Source organism: Solea senegalensis, linkage group LG21 (assembly GCF_019176455.1).
Source record: "Solea senegalensis isolate Sse05_10M linkage group LG21, IFAPA_SoseM_1, whole genome shotgun sequence".
NCBI lineage: Eukaryota > Metazoa > Chordata > Actinopteri > Pleuronectiformes > Soleidae > Solea > Solea senegalensis.
The window spans coordinates 1600083-1621324 of NC_058040.1; the positions used below are offsets into that span (position 1 = coordinate 1600083).

Consider the following 21242-nt stretch of genomic DNA (forward strand, 5'->3'; position numbering starts at 1 on the left):
TCTCGGACAGTAAATTGAACTTTTCTTTTTTTGAGTCATTTCGTTCATTTTTACAGCAGGTGGCGCTGTAGCCCTCTTGTGGGCGTTGTAAAAAAGACCGCGGTTCACATGGTTTGCTTCAGCTGACAAAGTATAATAAACAAAATGCCACTAGCAATTCAAACCATGCGAAACCCTAGGAAAGCAAATACACACCACAATAAAGTGACTTGTGTCCTGTTTCCTCCCTGACGTTGTTGTTTAACAGCACAACGGTGACCATGTAGCTGTCACGTGACCTGAGGACGGACGCTCAGTTGAGTGAATCCCGAACTAATCATTTCTGTTTCCTGTCCTGCTAAATGAGCTTATGCTGCTGCCTGTCATCGTGTGGCGAAGGAAGGTACTGCATGAACATGAACAAATCACTCACTGAGACGACTCATTACTCCCGAGTCATACAAAAGACTAGTTCATTTTGAACGAATCGTTCACGAACGACACATCACTAGAAGAAAATGGACTATCTCATTTCGCAGCTTAACTTCCGGGTCCTCCGAAGCGGTCGACAGAGGACCGCGCACTTCGTAGGGTCCAGCCCCTTAATTGGGACACGGCTAATATCTCTGTCACCTGCATATTGTGACTTATTCCTCTTATTGTGAGAGCAGCACAATAATAAGAGAGTCTGTGTATCAGCCTGCAGTGCCGTGGTTTAGCGAGCTAATCCGAGCTAAAGGAGCTAGCGGTCTTCGGTGGTCTCCTTACTACGGTTGGGGGGTCTGCCAGCTTGGTTGGTAACACTGCAGACATCATGACTTGGATGTGGGGAGTGCGTGGAGAAATGATCCAGGCTGCGTTGGATACGGAGAGCCCGCTTGGAGACGGAGAAGCGCACAGCGCTCGCCATCCACTCAGAACACAACGTTAGCTACTACTCTTTAGCACAAACAAGTGTGTGCAGCATGCCTGTTGTGTTGTTTCCGGTCGAGCTAGATCTGGTGTGGTGTTGTAGTTTTTATAACGTTACTAGTTGTTGCAACAGCATGTGAAAAAAAACATCAAAAAGAACGTTAATCTCACGATAAAAAAGAGAAAGACGCCGTTAAAATAGGTTTGTGTTTAACGACGTTAATAACGTGCTAATAACACGTTTCACTGACAGCACTAAAAAAAAAAACCTTCTAAATATGAAACAAAGTCATGGAGAATATTGTTTTTAATCTTCAAACTGTCAGGAAACATCACAGATTGACTTTCACGGTGTATTAACATATAACTTTATATTACATGCTGAAAAACTAGTTCATGCTTTTGTTAATCTAGATTAGATTACTGTAACTCCTTATTATCAGGATGTTCCAACAAGTCTGTTAGAACCCTTCAGTTCATTCAAAATGCTGCAGCACGAGTTCTGACAGGAACTAGAAAGAGAGACCATATAACTCCAGTGTTAGCTTCTCTACACTGGCTCCACCCACAGTTTAGAATTCAATTTAAAATCCTCCTCCTCACGTACAAAGCACTTAATGGTCACGCCCCTTCATACCTGAAAGACTTAGTCTTACCCTATCACCCTAACAGACCACTTAGGTCACAAAATACAGGTTTACTTGTGGTTCCCAGAGTCTGTAAGAGCAGAATGGGAGGCGGAGCCTTCAGTTACCAGGCTCTCTCTGTATTTAAAGTTAGAGTTAAAACTTTCCTTTTTGATAAAGCTTTTAATTTTAAGTATTAGATGTTAATACGTGCTTAATAATGACTAATACAGTCTGGTATGCTACTTATGTGCATGTTATTAAGTAATAAAGTAATAATGGTGATTATGTGTTCCCTAATCTAAAGTGTTATCCATGTTCCAACATTTGCTCTGGAAGAATCAAACAGTTGTATGTTCACAGTGCGTTGGAGAAGAAGGTCGTGACCTTTAGCATCACGCGCTCCGCGTGTGTCAGACACAGAGCAGCAGCTACAGTCAGAGCCGCAGTGACGACCACAGCCGTGGTCAGACGTTTCAGTGCAGATGACGGTGTTTGCTGCGCCCGAGTCTCTTCACTCTGACTGTGTCGCAGTGTGTGCAGCTCCTCGCGGGTCAGAACCGCAGGACGCAGTTCAGACAGAACCTCCACAGCCGCTCGCTGTCCAGCCTGCACGGCGCCGCTCATGTAGCCGCACCACTGAGTGGCTGTTTCTGTTCCTGCCCAGTGGATCCTGGACGCCAACACAAAAACAATGAGAAACAATGTTACTGTTTAAACTCATCCATAAATGTTCATATTTACATACGAGAGCTGTCATGCATGTGTGAGCCAGTTTCTCTTTATAAATCAATACCAGTGAATACATTTTCATACAGGTTTACTTGTGGTTCCCAGAGTCTGTAAGAGCAGAATGGGAGGCTCCTCCTCTCCTGTGGAACCAGCTTCCAATGACAGTTCTGTATTTAAAGTTAAACTTAAAACTTTCCTTTTTGATACAGCTTATAGTTAGAGCTGGTTCAGGGAAACCTGGACCAGCTCTTAGTTATGCTGCTAGACTCACACTCACTCTGTCACACTCAGGGTTATGAATATGACTTCATTATATGTCATTAACTTTGTTCTTTCGCTCTATAGTTTCTCTCTCTCTCCCTGTGTCCTCGTCTTGCAGGTTGCAGGATCCAGATCCAGTTTTGAGGCTTACACCTTGACTATTATTATTGTGCTAGAATTACAAATTGATATTAGTATACTTTTATGAGCAGTCTCTGCTGCTGCTTATATAAATGACATCGCAGTTGTAGAAACATGTCATCACTGACTCTAACTGTCCTGTATAAACTTAGAACTTGATACAGTTGTCGTGTATCTGCTCCTGGTCTCCCCAACCTCTCCTCTGTCCTCCACCTCTCCACCTCTCCTCTGTCCTCCACCTCTCCTCTGTCCCCCATTTTTTTCCTTTCACCCCAACCGGTCGAGGCAGATGCTGCACACCTGAGTTTTTTCTCTCCACTGCCCCCTAGTGTTTGCTCATTGTGTAAACTGTTGTGTTTCTCTGCTCTCCATGATGTTGTCTGTGTACAGTGCCTTAAGATCATGTATGTTATGATTTGTAAAAGAGTACAAAACTGTCAAATGAAGTCTGAGCATATAGTTATTAATAATAAATATGGATTAAAAAATAGTAACATTTTAAACTAATAGATTTAATCAGAGTCAAAGTCAGGAAATAAAGGAAACATTGGTTGTTAATTGTCATTATTAGTCATTTATGCTTCTGGTTTATATGTTTAAATATTTCTTATTGAGTTTACAACATGTGTTCAGTTGTATGAAGAAGTTTTGTAAAAGTCAACTCAGCAGTGAAAACAGTGAGTCGACAGTTTCAGGTCCTCAGACAGGAGATCCTGGAACACCAACACAGCAGCACGTGATCCACTGTGATTCTGTCTGCAGTGATTCTTCAGTCAGCTCTCGTTTAGTTTTCTTCCTTCAGTTATTATTATTATTATTGTTGTTGTTCATCAATAAGAAAATGGAGATGCATCAATGTTGACACCAGTATCTCAGTCTGAGAGACAGAAAGTGACAGGGCAAATAAACCTGGTTCAGTATTTGCTGCTCTGCTGCACCACTGTGAAGATCGCAGGTACAATCAGAATCAGAATCAGCTTTATTGGCCAAGTAAGTGAACACATACAAGGGACTTGACTCCGGTCTTATCCTTTGTCGACTCACTGTATATTTATATATATATATATATATATATATATATATATATAAATATATATTACATTAATTACAGGGCTGAAACGTGTGGTAAGATGAGAAGCTCCGCCATGCAGGAGGAACCCAGAGGAGAGCTGCTGCCAGCTGAGACGGTTCTACTGATGCCACTAGAGGGCACCTGACACATCTAACTGTGAGGAGACTGAGGGATCTCAGTTAGAAGAAAGTGAGACACCTGTGAAAGGTCAAATAAACCTGATTAAGTGCATTACCAACACCTGACATGCTCTGCTGCTGCTGGCAAAGGATTCTGGGAGACACCATCTGGTTGATGAACATAAACTCTGAAGGATCCAGCCCGTGGACTGGGAGAGACAAACAGAACAAGCCGAGAAGCTGCTGGTGATCTTTGACACTTGCTGCAGGTCACTGTGTTCACCAGCAGGCGGCTTTAGAGCGGGGGATTAAAACAGCGGGAAAGTGAGCAGATATCAACAGCATCTCCACTGGACCACACTCTGCACACCACCTGTTTCAACTGTTACCATCAGGGAAACACACACACACACACACACACACACACTGACACCATGAGCAGAAATTAACATAAACCTGACCCTTTAAACCACTTACACCATTATAATCTGACTGTTTTTATTTATTATTGCTCTGGATGGATGATGGATGGATGAATGTATCACTCCACATACATACATTCACTTCACATACAACTTGTGAATATACTGTATGCTGTTTTTTTTTTTAAACTTTTATTCCAGTATTCTATTCCTTTCTTTGAACACCTGTAATCCAGGGTTCGTACAGCTTTTTAAGAGTAGAATTCAAGCACTTTTCCAGCACTTTCAAGATGAAATATCAACTTTTTCAAGGAACCCAAAGCTTTAAATAAACTCTGTATATACATATATATGACAAATAAACCTCCCTGTTAATGATCCTCTATTGTCGTTAAAGCATTGCTAAAACAACACATCTAATGGTGGCCTGACTAAAATGGACTCTATGCAACAATGAAACGGTATTTACTGCAACTGCACTTTGTTATTTCAAAAAGAAAAGAAACAACATCAAAAACAGATGATGGAAATATGACTACACTAGAACAGAATAAGCCACGCCCCTTCCTATATATTTTTTAAGTTATTTCATTTCAAATGTTAAGAGGTTATTATGTCCATTATATTATTATGTATTGCAGCTCACAAAATAGTGTGTGTGTGCTCCAGGTTCTGTGATGAAAAGTAGCACGTACGGAGAGGTGTGCTTCATCCTTTTGGCCACAAGATGGAGTATCAACTAAAGTGAGCAGCACATGTGTATGAGAACACTTTCCTCCCGGTTCCACAGTGATAGCGGTGCACCAGGTACCTTTATGTTATCATTTCTTTCATTTTCAGTGTGAGAACTACAATGTGTGGCGCGAGTGTGTGACAAAAGACCGAAAAGCGTGACCGTCGCACTCAGTGTGTGAGACGTGAGAGTAGCCCCCGAGCTAACGCTATCTAGCTAACAACATGACTGAATGATAACTAGCTGACCAGCTAATTGCTAACAGTTCTGAGCGTCAATTTAGCATACTATTTCTTTGTGTCGACAAGTCAATAACACACAACTCGGAATTTATTGTGACTTACAAAGAGCGACGAAGTGGTTCTGGATAATTCCTGACACGGTCGCTAGGTGAGGGGCGTGTGCAAGGAAAGAAAACACGGGGAGCAACACTCATACGAGGCGGCGGAGGAAAAACATTCATTTTATTTCATTAGGACACTGGTCAATATATAGTAAATCCAGCATTTTCCAGCACAGTGCTCAAATTTCAAGCACATTTCAAACCTAGAAAACACTATATTTAAAATCAAGTATTTTCCAGACTTTCAAGGCTCTGTACGAACCCTGCATTAATGCAATTAATCGTGATTAAATATTTTTATTTTGACAGCACTAACTGCTCGGGCTCTGTTTGATAAAAATGTGCAGCTTGTGTCAAATATAATGAAATGTCTTGTGTCTATAGAGGAAAACAGGAGATAATGACAGTGATGATCTTCTCTATATTTACTGTCGCTGAACTCTGTGACCCTGTCCACTGTCTCTGAGACTATGAACTGATTATTGGTGACACAGTTATCTTTGTCTGCTGTGGATCATAATTTTGTGATCAGGAGTGAGTTTTCTGCTTATCTGCTCACCCACAAAAACAAAGCGGATACTTTTTCTTTGCTTGGCTTTGAACGTCTCCCTCTCTAGGGGGCGCCACAGAGGATGATCCACATGATTGATTTGAATCTTCTGACGCTTCGTCACATTTTGTCTGAAGTCAATTTGAATTGAAACAAAGTTAATACATTTACACATAAACAAGTAAATAGTTGGCCATTTGATTTGCACTTCCGGGCCACCATAGATTTTTTTGAGTTTTCAGACTTTTGTGGTGTGAGTTAAGAGAAAAGCGGTGAACCGGCTCTGGAGCGAAAGCGGCATCAGACGGAGGACGCACGACATGAAAGGAACAGGGGGCCGAGCTCGCAGGCAAAAACTCCCCCGGAACACGGAGCGGCAGTCCGAGGACCAACTCTGCGGGTGAAGCATCCAGGTCCTCCTTAGGAGCTGAGCGCAACCCAAGCATCAGCAAGCATTGAGACATCGCAAAGGAGGGCGGGACCACCGTCTTGCACCACCACCTCCTCCAATGTGAGACCGGTACTGGTGGACCTAAGCGTAAGGATATCCGGGTCACCAGGCTGATCGGCATAGTGGAAAAATCAACCCCAAGATGCACAGGACACACCAGCACCCGCGACAGGCAATCCGCAACAGGGTTCGCTTTACCCGCCACATGCTGAATGTCCGTCGTGAACTTGGAGATGGCTGCCAGGTGGCGCTGCTGGCGAGCAGACCATGGCTCAGTCACCTTCACCATAGCAAATGTTAACGGTTTGTGGTCAACATAAGCCGTGAAAGAGCGGCCCTCCAGCAGGAAACGGAAATGGCGGGTAGCCAGGTATAGCGCTAACAGTTCCCAGTCAAAAACGCTGTATTTGCGCACGTTGTCTCGCAAACTACGGCTAAAAAATGCGAGAGGCTGCCATGCACCAGCCGCACGCTGCTCAACCACCGGCCCCACAGCCACGCCCGACGCATCGGTTGTGAGAGCAATGGACGAAAGAGACCGTGTGAATATACTGTATTCCACCACCAAAAAACCGTGGTGGAAGAAACACAGGTCGCCTTGCCGTCTCCTGGTGGAGTCTCCAGCCACCATCGCCGAATCCGCGCCCACCACCGTGGGCTGCAGGTAATCCGACTCTGCACGGAGACACGTCTGGAAGTCAGCAGGATCTGATCCGCTTCCTCAGCCAAACCTTGGAAGTCCCCAGCGGCCATGCACAGGGAGTTCGCTAGGGCTGTGCACACCGGCAGTGGGAGTTGGCGCAGGAAAATATGCGGGAAAAGGAAACTACTGTCCTCCAAGCCCAGTAACGACAGCATACCATCCATCAGGTCCACTGCCGAATCATCGCCCAAACACGGAAGCGAAAGCAGCTTATCCGCTCTTTCCACGGCTGACAGGCTGTAGCGCCGGAGGAGAAACTGCTTAAGTGCGGCGTACTTTCTGTGCCGTGGCTGATCCAGCGACCACCAAATAATACCTGGAGTCGTCTGCCATTATTCCTCGCAGGTGGAAAAGCGCCTTGATGTGCTTAAACCAATTATATGTGCCAATTATATAAAAAACAGAGCAGAGTGACCCTGCTCCATAGCAGGGTGGAGTGGAAAGGGAACCGTGGCCAAGTGGAAAGGGAACTTGACTTGTTGCAGGTTCAACTCCCCATCCGGCCAAAAAGGGCTGGGGTACCCCTGAGCAAGGTACCCAACCCCCAATGCTCCCCGGGCGCTACTCAGTGTGGCAGCCCACTGCTCCTAATTCTAGGATGGGTCAAATGCAGAGGAATATTTTCCCCAAGGGGATTAATAAAATTAAATTCTTTTAATTCTTTTTTAACGTTACTAGTTATATTTTTAATTGATCTAATGTCACGATGTGTATTTTTGGCAGACTGTTGTCGTCAATTCAATTTGATTATTTGATTCAATATATTCAAAGGAAATGTATATTCAAAATCAAATGTGTGTGTGATATGCGTGCGTTGTGTTTTTGTGGTTTCATCATATGTTTGCTGGATTAACGTCAAGGTCACAGCTTGTCCTTGAGGATCCATTTCCTATATGGAGGCAGAATATGGATGGAAGTGCGGCCTGGGGGGGCCACCCCCCCCCCAGGCCCTCCCCGCCCTCATCCATTCATCTCTGAACAGACTGTTATAAAATAACACAGATCTTCAGCAGATGTTTACTGCCATCATGATACAATCTGGAAACGCAGATTAATATCAAGAGGCGTGTCACGCTGCTGTGTTTCACTGTAAACTGTTCACAGGAAGTGAGGTCATTAAAGGGCAGAGAGAGACTTGTTTACCTGCCGCATGGTTTCCTCAGGCTGGGCTGGTAATACGTGAGCAGACCTGGTGCCATGACGTTGGTTGGGCAGCCTCCACTGAACTCCTCCACAGCCCAGTCCTGAACACAACAACACACCGTATAAAAACAACTGAACAGAACTCTGATCTAATGTTGTACTGAACTGTTCAACACTGTCTACGTCTTATACTGAAAGAGCTGTTTAATAATGTGCTAGTAATGACTGGGTTACTATGAAGTGCACAGTTTCCAGGTTTTAAAATAAAAATCATACAATCAGGTGATTGTACTATAAAAATTGAAGTATAATTCTGCCAAATGAAAATACACCCTGGACCTTTAAGATTATAATCTTTGCAAATATTGCACAAAGAAGAATGTTCCTGTTTTTAAATACAGAACAACAAGAAACTGTGGAAAACTCATATTCTCAAAATTTAAATAAACCCCTGATTCTGAGTGAGGGTGGGGATCAGTGCAAGGGGCGTGGCCTGAGAGTGAAATCTGTAAATACACTGATCTGCACATGGATCAACAAATAACACATTAATTGGACTGGTTTAAATGTTTGGTTGCACTTTTAAAGGTCACTGTTTTACTCACTTTGTCTTCATAGTGGATGAAAGACGCAGCCTCAGGACCGAGGTATTTGACCAGAGCTGAAACCACAGCGTGTTTTCTCTCTCTGGCCTGAAAACACATGGACACATTACACTGACTTTTCATCTGCAACACGTGACCACACACACACACACATGAGAGGCCCTTTAGGCAGCCAATCATAATCATAATCTCACACACACACACACACACACACTCTTCTGACCTGAACTGGAGCAGCTCTCACTCACACACGACCACAACTACTGCTCACTGTCAGCACTCCGTCCATCCACACACTCATCCACCATCGACGTCCGTCCTCTGAGACACTTTGAGGACGTGACAGCGGCTGTGGCAAAGCTCAGAGGTCAACTGCAGGACGTCCTGACCGAGACGTGGACAAACATCTCACTGGCTGTGACTGGAGTCGATGTTTTACTGACAGAAACAGAACCAGAACTAGGACTGTTATTACCTGAGGCAAACAGGATAAACTGTCTTACCCTCGTCACACAGACAGATTCACTGGTTGGTGTTGGTGTCAGGTTCTGAGTAAAGAGAGTCTGACTGGACGTTGTTACTGGGAGGTGGAGTGGACGAGGAGGACGAGTTGGTGTAGCAGTGACGTACAAGAACATCAGAAGATCATGGAGTTTATTTGGATCCAATGAAAGTGTTTTTGGACAGTATCTGGACTGACGTCCCAGGTGTTAAAGTCTCCAGTTTACCTGGACCACAGAGCAGAATCCAGACCACGTTCACTTAGTTTTGTTTATTCTTCACCTGGAGACACAGCTGAGTTAAACTCTGTGTTTAAATCTTTAACTTCTCTGCTCTCATTGCAACGACAACAATAACAGGAAATAATCCACTTTTTCCTGTTTTATGTTTAAATTCCTCAAATGAGAAAAAATGAGGCATTAAAACAGAAGTGAACTTTAGCTTCTTTCATCATTTCTTTTGTGTTATTATCACTGTTTTTTTGTTTTTGGACGACATGTGACAAGTGTCATCCTCTGTCACTGACAGAGGAACAAAGAGGAAGTGTCATCAGGTGACAATGTGCTTTAAAGGGTTATTAATGTGTTATTAATGCGTTATTAACATGTTATTAATGCGCTATTAATGTGTTATTAATGCGTTATTAACGTGTTACTAACGTGTTATTATTGTGTTATTAACGTGTTATTAATGCGCTATTAATGTGTTATTAATGCGTTATTAACATGTTATTATTCGTGAGTTAACTAAGACATTAATGCGATTGATCGCGAGTTAACCATGACATTAATGCGATTGATCGCGAGTTAACTATGACATTAATGCGATTGATCGCGAGTTAACTATGACATTAATGCGATTAATCGCGAGTTAACTATGACATTAATGCGATTGATCGCGAGTTAACTATGACATTAATGTGATTAATCGCGATTAAATATTTGAATCGTTTGACAGCACTGATTTATATAGAACAGGCTCATGGATTCTAACCCTGTCATAACGGAGAGAATGTTTTTTTTAACTCCTGATCTTCTTAAACTTGACTTTAACAGTTTAACAGTGACTTTTTGACCTCAGAACAGATTTAAGCGCCACTTTCATGAGCTCTTAACATTTCACCATCTGTTTTTGGTATTTATGCATCAGATTTAAAGTCATTTGGAAATATGTTTGAATGTCACCGGTGATACGTTTGATTCATACGAGTGCAAACATTGAGATGTGAGTTCATTTCTTAATAAATTCAATTAAATTAATAGCCGATGCCAAATAAACATCCTGTTAAAATGACACAGATGTTCCAGAGTGACTGATTATAGCTCATGTGATGGTGGGATTACAGCTGAGGTAATAATCTGTCATTTTTGTGAAAGCTGAACAAATTACAAACATTCTCGATCATTTAATGGATGATTTTGAAGTCAAAGCATCAAAACCTCAACAATGTCCACTCCACTTGACTGGAAAACCATTAATAATCCAGAGGCTCTTTAAACCTCAAATAAACATTTGTCCATTTCATGACGAGTGGGCTCGTCCACCTCCACCGTCCTGAGTGCAATGATGAAGCTTCTCTGTTTCACTGCAACTGATAAAATACTAAAAATAATAATAACAACCAGTTGAACCAGAATTATTGAGTTTTTTATTCAGTGAAAGTGTTTCAGAGTTCAAACTATGCTGTCAAAGTCTACATTTATCCTTTTAATTTATATGTTATCATGTTAAAAAGCGTGTATATAATTACATTTTTATGCATAAACAATCATTTAAAAAGTTAGTTTTTATGAGATGAAATTAATCACAGTTAATTCAACATTGATTGGCAGCTCTATTTCTTAATCTTTTAATTTTAATAACATAAGATTTGCCATTTAAAACACATTCTAATGACTGAAGTGCATCATCAGTTGAAAACACTGATGATTTAATAATTCAGTTATAATTATGACTGATGATTAAAGACACTTTTGTTTATTTCAGATGTGCTTAAAAAGACTGGGTTTGTTTTTCTATGTTAAAACTAATGTTTGTTAGTTTGTCAAACTATTTTCTAATTCAACCTCATGAGGTTAAAAAAGAAAATGTAATGGAAGCGACATTGGCAGAAATGTGACGGATAAAACACTAAACAAGCTTCTTCCACATGATGAAAGACAGTCGTGTTAATAGAGAGAGAGAGGTCACGTGAGTCGGGTTCTGAATTCTAAAGAATTCTATAAAAGGTGTTGAAAAGTTAATGCAAATGAAAGTATCACTGTGTCCCTGTGACGTCACGTTCACAAGAATAGAATGGACAGAAAAGTCTTTATGTATAGAATAACTCTTTACCTCCTTGGTCGTCCACTGAGACGCCTGCTGGCCGGCAATGAATCCCACCAAAGCAGCATTTCCTCTGGGAGTGGTGGCGTCAAAGGTGACGCAGAACGGACATTCAGTGGAAGAACCGGCCACGATTTCCCCAGAGAAACCTTTGTCCTTCCAAAAAGCCTGGAGGGAAACAGAGACTTTACAGCTTCATCAAGACACGAGACAAAAACAAGAACCACCAAACCGTTCAACAGATTTGTAGGAAAAACATACTAATTTAAAAGCTTTACATCATTTAACCCACTGGGGAAACATAAACTAAACTTCTCTGGAATCTTTTATGTAAACTTCAAAAAATACTCATTTACAGAGAAGCTGAGAAAATATCTTAACTTTCAGGCGTCTGTGTTTTTAATGTGGAATAATGTTTTTAATGTGGAAGTACCTGAAAACTGTATTCTCTTGGATGGCCATCAGGGGGCGACTCCTCTAGTTTCAATGTAAGTCTATAAGAACATTTGCTTCTACTTTTAACTTGATTTATGACACACAGTTAAACATGAAAACTGAAGCAGAAATTGTGTTAGTTTTTTGTTACTTGTACCTTTTGCACATGTGGGTAATCATGCTCTTTGGCACAATAACTGGAAGGTACATTCATCACAGCACTTTATTTGCCATAGTTTGCACAGTACATTTTACACATTGCAAATGTTTGGTGGTGCTGTTTATATATTGTAAATATATGTTATAGGTTTATTTATATATCATTAATGGAAGAGTCCAGTCATAGTTGTATATACATTATCTGTCTGTGCTGCTGTCACACGTCAACAAGATGAATCTGCATCGCGTTAAACTTCACGTATTCATAACGTCACGTGGGCTCCGCCTCCTGGATTACACTTGGCAGGAAAACGCGACACATAATAAAACTGCAGTTAATCACTACACGAGGCTGTGAACACATGAGGAGAAAATGACAAATACCTGTGTGTGTGTGTGTGTGTTAGCATTCAAATGCAGCTGGCAACAAACCAATGCACAAATTGAATAAATGTTTGCATGGGCAATAATGACCTGTGTTCATTACTAGAGACAAATTTAATCCTGTAACAAGGAGCACATTAAAACTTAATGTCAGTAAAACTGTGTGAATTAATTAAGACAGATCAGTGTGTGTGTGTGTGTGTGTGTGGTGATGAGTCTGCTTCAGTTACGACCTTCACTGAGTCTTCAACAGTCCACATGCAAATAAAATGGTTCTGTTTGTGAAAACATAAACCAGTGTGCATTTGGACTATCTGGGTATCTCATAGGACTACTGGAATTAAGCTAAGTATCACTTCTGTAGGTCTTTCTTATTTGGTTGCTATTTCATTATTTGCTATTTTATCTAACTGTGTTGCTTGACTTTTGTGACGTTTGACTTGTCTGTTTTGTTAAGGTGAAAGTTGTTTAAGATATTTTGTCCGCTAGGTCAAAGACAAAGTTGTTATTGTTGCTGCTTTGACCTAGTTTCTATTGAGCCATCACCATCACCAGGTGTGAAGTTTCACTGGCTACAGGGGAGTGGCCAACACAGCTGCAACCAATCAGCACCTAATCAGGGGTCTTTTAAAAAGCAGCACTCACTTAGAAGCGGCAGCTTCAATGGCAGACTCCTCAGACGAAGACTCAGGAAGACAAAGACAAAGGAGTCTAAACTGGAGTCAAGACTCAGGAAGACAAAGACAAAGGAGTCTAAACCGGAGTCTAACAAGGAGGCTAACGAGGCTAAGTACCCGTCTGCAAGTGTTTTTCTACTTTTCACATATGTGCCTTTTTTCCATTCCTGTTCATGTCTCTTCTCATAGATATTACAAACCTCACAATCACTCACAGCATCACCGTAACCTTTCCTCACTTATCTATCCCACCCGCTCCACACACATCCAACACCTTGTTGCAGGGGGCCTGTGGAACTGCCAGTCAGCTACCCGCAAGACTGAGTTCATCTCTAGCTTTGCTACTGAGCAATGTCTGGACTTCCTTGCTCTCACTGAGACTTGGATAACACCCTCCAACACAGCCACCCCTGCGGCTCTCTCCTCTGCCCACTCCTTCTCCCACACACCCAGATCCACTGGAAGAGGTGGCGGGACAGGTCTGCTCATCAACCCCAACTGGACTTTCACTCTTTACCCACTGCCTCACTTCTCTTCACAGTCGTTTGAATTTCATGCTGTAACTATAACTCACCCAGTAAAACTCATCATTGTTGTCATTTACCGTCCACCGGGCCCATTGGGACACTTCTTGGAGGAACGAGATGTCCTCCTCTCAAACATCCCAGAAAATGGTCCACCACTTGTTCTTCTTGGTGACTTCAACATCCAGTCAGAGAAGTCATCTGATCTACTTCTTCTTCTTTCATCTCTTTCTCTCTCACTTGCTCCTTCTCCACCGACTCACAGAGCTGGCAACCACCTTGACCTCATCTTCACCAGAAACTGCTCCACCTCCGACCTCAAGGTAACCCCACTTCATGTCTCTGATCATTTCTTCATTTCCTACTCTCTCACAATCTCCCAATCTGATGATCTCATCTCATCAGATATTGCACTTGTCCGTCGCAACATTCGCTCTCTCTCTCCCTCCTCTCTCTCCTCAACTGTTCTATCAGCACTTCCTTCAGCTGACTCCTTCTCCCTCATGCATCCCAACTCTGCCACAGACACCTTCCTCTCTACTCTGTCCTCCTCTCTTGACTCTCTCTGTCCTCTTACTTCCCGGCGGGTTTGTAAGTCCTCCCCAGCCCCGTGGTTGTCGGACTCAGTGCGTGCTGAGAGAGCCACGATACGGGCAGCAGAAAGAAAATGGAGGAAATCAAAACACCCTGATGACCTGCTTTCCTATCACTCTCTTCTCTCCACCTTCACTGCCTCTATCTCTGCAGCCAAACAATCTTTCTATCAGACTAAAATTCAATCCTCTTTCTCTAATCCCAAAAAACTTTTCTCGATCTTCTCTAACCTCCTTGACCCCACCTCCTGATCTCACCACTCTACCAACCACACATTCAGCTCCTTCTCTATCCTCTTTCTCCCCTCTATCTCAGGATCAAGTTCTTTCCCTAATAACCTCTGCCCGCCCCACCCCCTGCCCCCTTGACCCTATCCCTTCTCACCTTCTTCAGTCAATTGCTTCTGATCTTCTTCCTTTCCTCACCCACCTCATTAACACATCTCTATCATCTGGTTGCTTTCCGGACTCTCTTAAAGAGGCCAGAGTGACCCCCCTCCTTAAAAAACCCACCCTTGACCCGTCTGAAGTAAATAACTACAGACCTGTCTCTCTTCTTCCTTTTCTCTCCAAAACTCTGGAGCGTGCTATCTTTAATCAACTCTCCTCCTACCTTCACCGGAACAACCTTCTTGATCCTCTTCAGTCTGGTTTTAAAGCAGGTCACTCGACCGAAACTGCACTTCTTGCTGTCACTGAGCAACTCCACACTGCCAGGGCTGCCTCTCTCTCCTCTGTGCTCATCCTCTTGGACCTTTCTGCAGCGTTTGACACAGTTAACCACCAGATCCTTACTTCCTTCCTTCAAGAACTAGGTGTCTCAGGCTCTGCACTTACCCTACTCTCGTCCTATCTTCAAAACCGAACATACAGAGTAACCTGGAGAGGATCCGTGTCGGAACCCTGTCCTCTAGCTACTGGGGTCCCTCAGGGTTCTGTCTTGGGCCCTCTCCTCTTCTCTTTATACACCAACTCTCTTGGTTCGGTTATTCGCTCTCATGGTTTTTCCTATCACAGCTACACTGATGACACCCAACTCATTCTCTCTTTTCCCAGCTCCAACACACAGGTAGCAGAACGGATCACCGCTTGTCTGACTGACATCTCTCAGTGGATGTCTGACCATCACCTGAAACTCAATCTCGACAAGACTGAGTTTCTTTTTCTCCCAGGAAAAGGCTCTCCCACCACAGATCTAACCATCACCCTCGACAACTCTGTGGTAACTCCTTCTCATACTGAAGGAACCTGGGTGTGACACTTAACGACCATCTCTCCCTCACTGCCAACATTGCTGCAACAGCTAGATCTTGCAGATACATGTTGCACAACATCAGAAGGATACGGCCTCTTCTAACCCAGAAGGCGGCACAGGTTCTGGTCCAGGCTCTTGTCATCTCACGCTTGGATTACTGCAACTCCCTGCTGGCTGGTCTTCCTGCATGTGCCATACGACCTCTGCAACTCATCCAGAATGCAGCAGCTCGACTGGTCTTCAACTTACCAAAATTTTCCCACACTACACCACTCCTCCGCGCCCTTCACTGGCTTCCTGTAGCTGCTTGCATTCGCTTCAAGACTCTAGTGCTTGCGTTCCATGCTACAAATGGATCCGGTCCAGCCTACATCCAGGACATGATCAAAACCTACACCCCAGCCCGCCCATTCTGCTCTGCATCGGCAAACCGGCTCGCTGCCCCCTCACTGAGAGGATCGCAGAGGCACTCGCAGAACTCAAGACTGTTCACCGTCCTCGCTCCCAAATGGTGGAACGAGCTCCCCATCGACATCCGGACAGCTGAAAGCCTCCACATCTTCTGCCACCGACTAAAAACACATTTCTTCCGACTCTACCTCGACTAAGACGACAACGACGGAAAAAAAATAAAAAAACATATACATCCACTTATGACTAGCACTTCATAGTTTTGTTTACTTGAAGCTCTTACTTAATTCTAGCTCTTATTTGTACCCAAATGTTTAAATGCACTTTTGTAAGTCGCTTTGGATAAAAGCGTCTGTTAAATGACATGTAATGTAATGTCATTTTCACACTGGTGTGTCTACACACTGTCCCCGACTGTCCCCAATTGTCCCCGACTGTTTCACAACATCTGTCCGATGTGTTGTCAGACATACTGTATGCTGCACGTGAACAGCGACTGACAATATGACGTTGCTTGTGTATAATATAATAATATACGCTGTAATGAAAGTATTTGGACACTTCTGCAGCTATGTCTCAGTTAATAATCTGCCAGCACACAACACGTGTTTACTGATGTGAAGGCTTTAAACGTTTGATGACAATAAGACACACACAGAGGGATTTCCTCACCGTCTGGTAGGTAACAATGAATTTGATCATGTGACCCACAGGCATGTTCTGGGTAAGGAACTCTCTCTGGCTGGGCAGCGCTGGCTCATAGTGGATTTTTGCTGGTGGGGAAAAAAAGTAAAAACAAGAGTCTTTCAGCCTACGCTGGTCACACATGGACAAGACGGACAAAAATAAAATGATTTAAATGTTAATCTCTAATCTGATAATCTGTCCAAACACACTTTGCTTGGCTATGCTGATGATGATGATGATCATTTTTTTCTTTACCAAAAAAGGTCATTGACATTTAAACAATATTATAATAACATTTGAAATGATATTCAACACAAAACGAGGCTGACGAAAAATCCACATCCACTCATATTTTTAAAGGTCATTTCAAAACCCACATTTTTCATTTCACCTTCACTTTGACAAGGATTGTTTTTTTCATATTTTATCAATGTTTTTGTCAATTTTATTATTATTATTATTTTTTTTATTATTATTATTAACCGGGCGCACAGGCCGGCTGCCCACACCCGCAGGTGGCAAGTATTTTGTTTTGTATTTTTATATTTCAAAATATATTTCCATACTGGTGAAAAGCACCAGGGGGCAGTATAAGGATCAGATCAATCAAGTCTGTCAGGTTCTGTGATTTATTTACTGGATCTCAGTGAACTCACACAGACCAGCACCGGTGATGTTTCCCTGCCAACATGGTGGAGTACACAAAGTGATCATAGCTTTTAATTTAAGCTTGTACAATACAATAGTACCACATTAGAATGTTGTCATACACAACATTCTAATGACAACTGATCCAGTAACAGTATTACAGACAGAGGAAACACTGTTGTTTGATGATTTGTCCACGTGTTTGTCGCTGTGACATCACAGCAGAAAACTGATGATTTTAAAGCCTCTGCTTGTTGTTGTTGCCTCACTAGTGAGACGACGCTACAGTGTTTGACACTTTCATCCTCCCACTGTCCACACTTTAGCCCCCAGTGGAAATTCTGGCCTCAGTTCTTGCTCTGGTTCAGAATTTACTTCACACAGTGTTATTACTATTATTATTATTATTATTATCATCATCTGTTTATTATCATGCCACGCCCCCGAGTCATGGAGGACTGATGGTTTGCCAGGTTTCACTTCACATCACTTCCTTCTGCCTCACTGAGAGTTTCATTGACGCTCACTGACTTGCTAAATGAGGCGGACAGCTGACGATCACAGCCCGGCACAGGAAGGTGGCGGCGGCGGCGGTCGTCACTCTGGCCCACTCAGCGTCCTGGTCAAACACACACAGACAAACACTTGGGATGACTTGATTATGAAAATAATGATTTAGTTGCAGCTGTGCTTGTTGATCCAGACTCAGAGGTGATACAACTATAATGCGTTTCCTCTCGTTACAGCAGAAGTCAGAGAGAGAAAGTGACGAATACAAAAAGATTTGAAGAAGCAATAACATTAGATAACATTTAGAATATAATTAGCAATTCAATGAGAATATTAATCATTTGAAATCTACTGCATATTATTAGCAATAACATCGTATTTACATAATACACACTTTTACTACATGAATAATTGCATCATGTTTGGTGTTATTTTTGTTTTGTGACAGTTTTTGGACGAGGAGACCGACAGGAAATAGTGGAGCAGATACTGTCTTCACAGGAGGAGACAGTTATCTCTGGGTTACTGTTCTTTACCTGCCATATGTTTGTCACAGCAGAACCCAGGAGGATGCTCTGCCAGCCCACACGCTCTGCCAGAGTCTGAGAGAGCTGCTGACTTCCTCCCTGTGGAGACACACACAAGACAGACCAGACCTCAGACCTGAGACCTGAGACAGACCAGACCTCAGACCTGAGACAATCCAGACCTCAGACCTGAGACCTGAGAGAGACCAGACCTCAGACCTGAGACAATCCAGACCTCAGACCTGAGACCTGAGAGAGACCAGACCTGAGACCTCATTGACCTCATGAGACCAGAAGAGCAAGTCCATTCCTCAGTTACTTCTGTGGTTTTTTTTCAAGCTACTTTCTTTTTAAACTTCCTGAGTTTTGTCAGTCAGTCATCATCTAACCGCTTTATCCTCCACCAGAGGGTCGCGGGGGGTGCTGTGCCAATCTCAGCTACATCGGGCGATAGGCGGGGTACACCCTGGACAGTTCGCCAGTCCATCGCAGGGCCACACACACTCTCATTCACTCTCACACTCACTCCTATGGTCAATTTAGAGTGTCCAATTCACCTAATCCCCACATTGCATGTTTTTGGACTGTGGGAGAAAGCCGGAGAACCCGGAGAGAACCCACGCACACACGGTAGAACATGCAAACTCCATGCAGAAAGGCCCTTGTTCCAACCGGGGCTCGAACCCGGGTCTTCTCGCTGCAAGGCGAGAGTGCTAACCACTACACCACCGTGTGGCCCTCCTGAGTTTTGTGTTTCCGTTAATTTGACAGATGAAAAGAAGTGATTAGCTCAAGGTCTCAGGTTTGAGAGAATGTTGTTACTGACTCTGTGTATAATTAAAACTTTGGACTTAATCACCTCAAGAGCTTTTAACACGATTTCAATGTTCAGTGTTTTTGTTACGTTGTCATTATTCTCATCAAACCTTGTTAAACAACATCTAAATGTCTTTTGTTGCAAAACAGGAGGAAATGATGTTAGAAAAGACGTCTCATACAGTGGGCAAAAAAAGTATTTAGTGGTCTGTCATTTTCATCATAGGTACATTTCAACTGTGAGAGACAGAATGGAAATCACATTGTAGGATTTTTAAAGAATTTATTTGTAAATGATGGTGGAAAATAAGTATTTGGTCAATAACAAAAGTTCAACTCAGTACTTTGTAATATATAAACCTTTGTTGACAATGACAGAGGTCAAACGTTTAATGTAGGTCTTCACCAGGTTTGCACACACTGTAGCTGGTATTTTGGCCCATTCCTTCATGCAGATCTCTTCTAGAACAGTGATGTTTTGGGGTTGTTGCCGGGCAACACAGACTTTCAACTCCCTCTACAGATTTTCTATGGGGTTGAGGTCTGGAGACTGGCGAGGCCACTCCAGGACTTTGAAATGCTTCTTAAGGAGCCACTCCTTTGTGGCCTGTTGCCTGGGCGGTGTGTTGGGGTCTTTGTCCTGCTTGAAGACCCAGCCACGTTTCATCTTCAGTGCTCTCACTGATGGAAGGAGGTTTTGGCTCAAAATCTTATGATACATGGCCTCATTCATTCTTTCCTTAACATGGATCAGTCATCCTGTCCCCTTTGCAGAAAAACAGCCCCAAAGCATGATGTTTCCACCCCCGTGCTTCACAGTAGGTATGGTGTTCTTAGGATGCAACTCAGCATTCTTCTTCCTCCAAACACGACGAGTTGAGTTTGTACCAAAAAGTTCTATTTTGGTTTCATCTGACCACATGACATTCTCCCAATCCTCTTCTGGGTCATCCATATTGTCTCTGGCAAACTTCAGACGGGCCTGGACACGTACTGGCTTAAGCAGGGGGACACGTCTGGCACTGCAGGATTTGAGTCCCTGTCAGCGCAGTGTGTTACTGATGGTAACCTTTGTTACTTTGGTCCCAGGTCTCTGCAGGTCATAGTTCTGGGATTTTTGCTCACCGTTCTCATGATCATTTTCACCCCACGGGATGAGATCTTGCGTGGAGCCCCAGATTGAGGGAGATTATCAATGGTCTTGTATGTCTTCCATTTTCTAATAATTGCTCCCACAGTTGATTTATTCACACTGAGCTGCTTGCCGAGTGTAGATTCACTCTTCCCAGCCTGGTGCAGGTCTACAATTTTGTTCCTGGTGTCCTTCAACAGCTCTTTGGTCTTGGCCATGGTGGAGTTTGGAGTCTGACTGTTTGAGGCTGTGGACAGGTGTCTTTTATACAGATAACAAGTTTAAACAGGTGCCATTAATACAGGGAACGAGTGGAGGACAGAAGAGCTTCTTAAAGGAGAAGTTACAGGTCTGTGAGAGCCAGAGATCTTGCTTGTTTGTAGCTTATTTTCCACCATCATTTACAAATACATTCTTTACAAATCCTACAATGTGATTTCCAAGATTTTGTTTTCACATTCTGTCTCTCACAGTTGATGATGAAAATGACCTCTGTCATCATGTTAAGTGGGAGAACTTGCACCATCGGTGGCTGACTAAATACTTTTTTGCCCCACTGTACATGAATTCAGCCTCAGAGTTGCTTTGTTATGAACATTTTCATTTGCGTCAGTGGGATTAAAGGGTGGGAGTTAAAGGGTTCCTCTGTTATCCTGATATATCACTGATGAGGGCAAATCCATTCCACTTCACATTTGCTGCTGCTTTTACTGCAGCTGTGCTTCTGTCCTGCCCACAGCACTGTGGTCATTACATCCACTGCACAAAACAGAGGGAAAACAATCACAAGAAAACCTGCAGATGAAAAACATCTCAATAGTCTTTCACTGGCCTTCACTGCAGCAGAGACAGGGTTTCCAACAGCA

General features: G+C 43.0%; 1 protein-coding gene across 1 annotated transcript; it reads right to left on the reverse strand.

The window, feature by feature from the left end:
- Nucleotides 1-1776: 1776 nt before the first annotated feature.
- On the reverse strand, nt 1777-20594 carry si:ch211-127i16.2 (probable flavin-containing monoamine oxidase A). Its single transcript, XM_044012885.1, has 10 exons — nt 20498-20594; nt 19766-19925; nt 18618-18624; nt 18438-18527; nt 17923-18010; nt 16729-16829; nt 11628-11786; nt 8793-8879; nt 8188-8288; nt 1777-2190 (listed from the first exon to the last, which is right to left on the reverse strand). The coding sequence occupies exons 1-10, from the start codon at nt 20592-20594 to the stop codon at nt 1875-1877; spliced, it is 1206 nt and encodes a 401-aa protein (XP_043868820.1). The 3' UTR covers nt 1777-1874.
- Between the last annotated feature and the right edge of the window lie 648 nt (nt 20595-21242).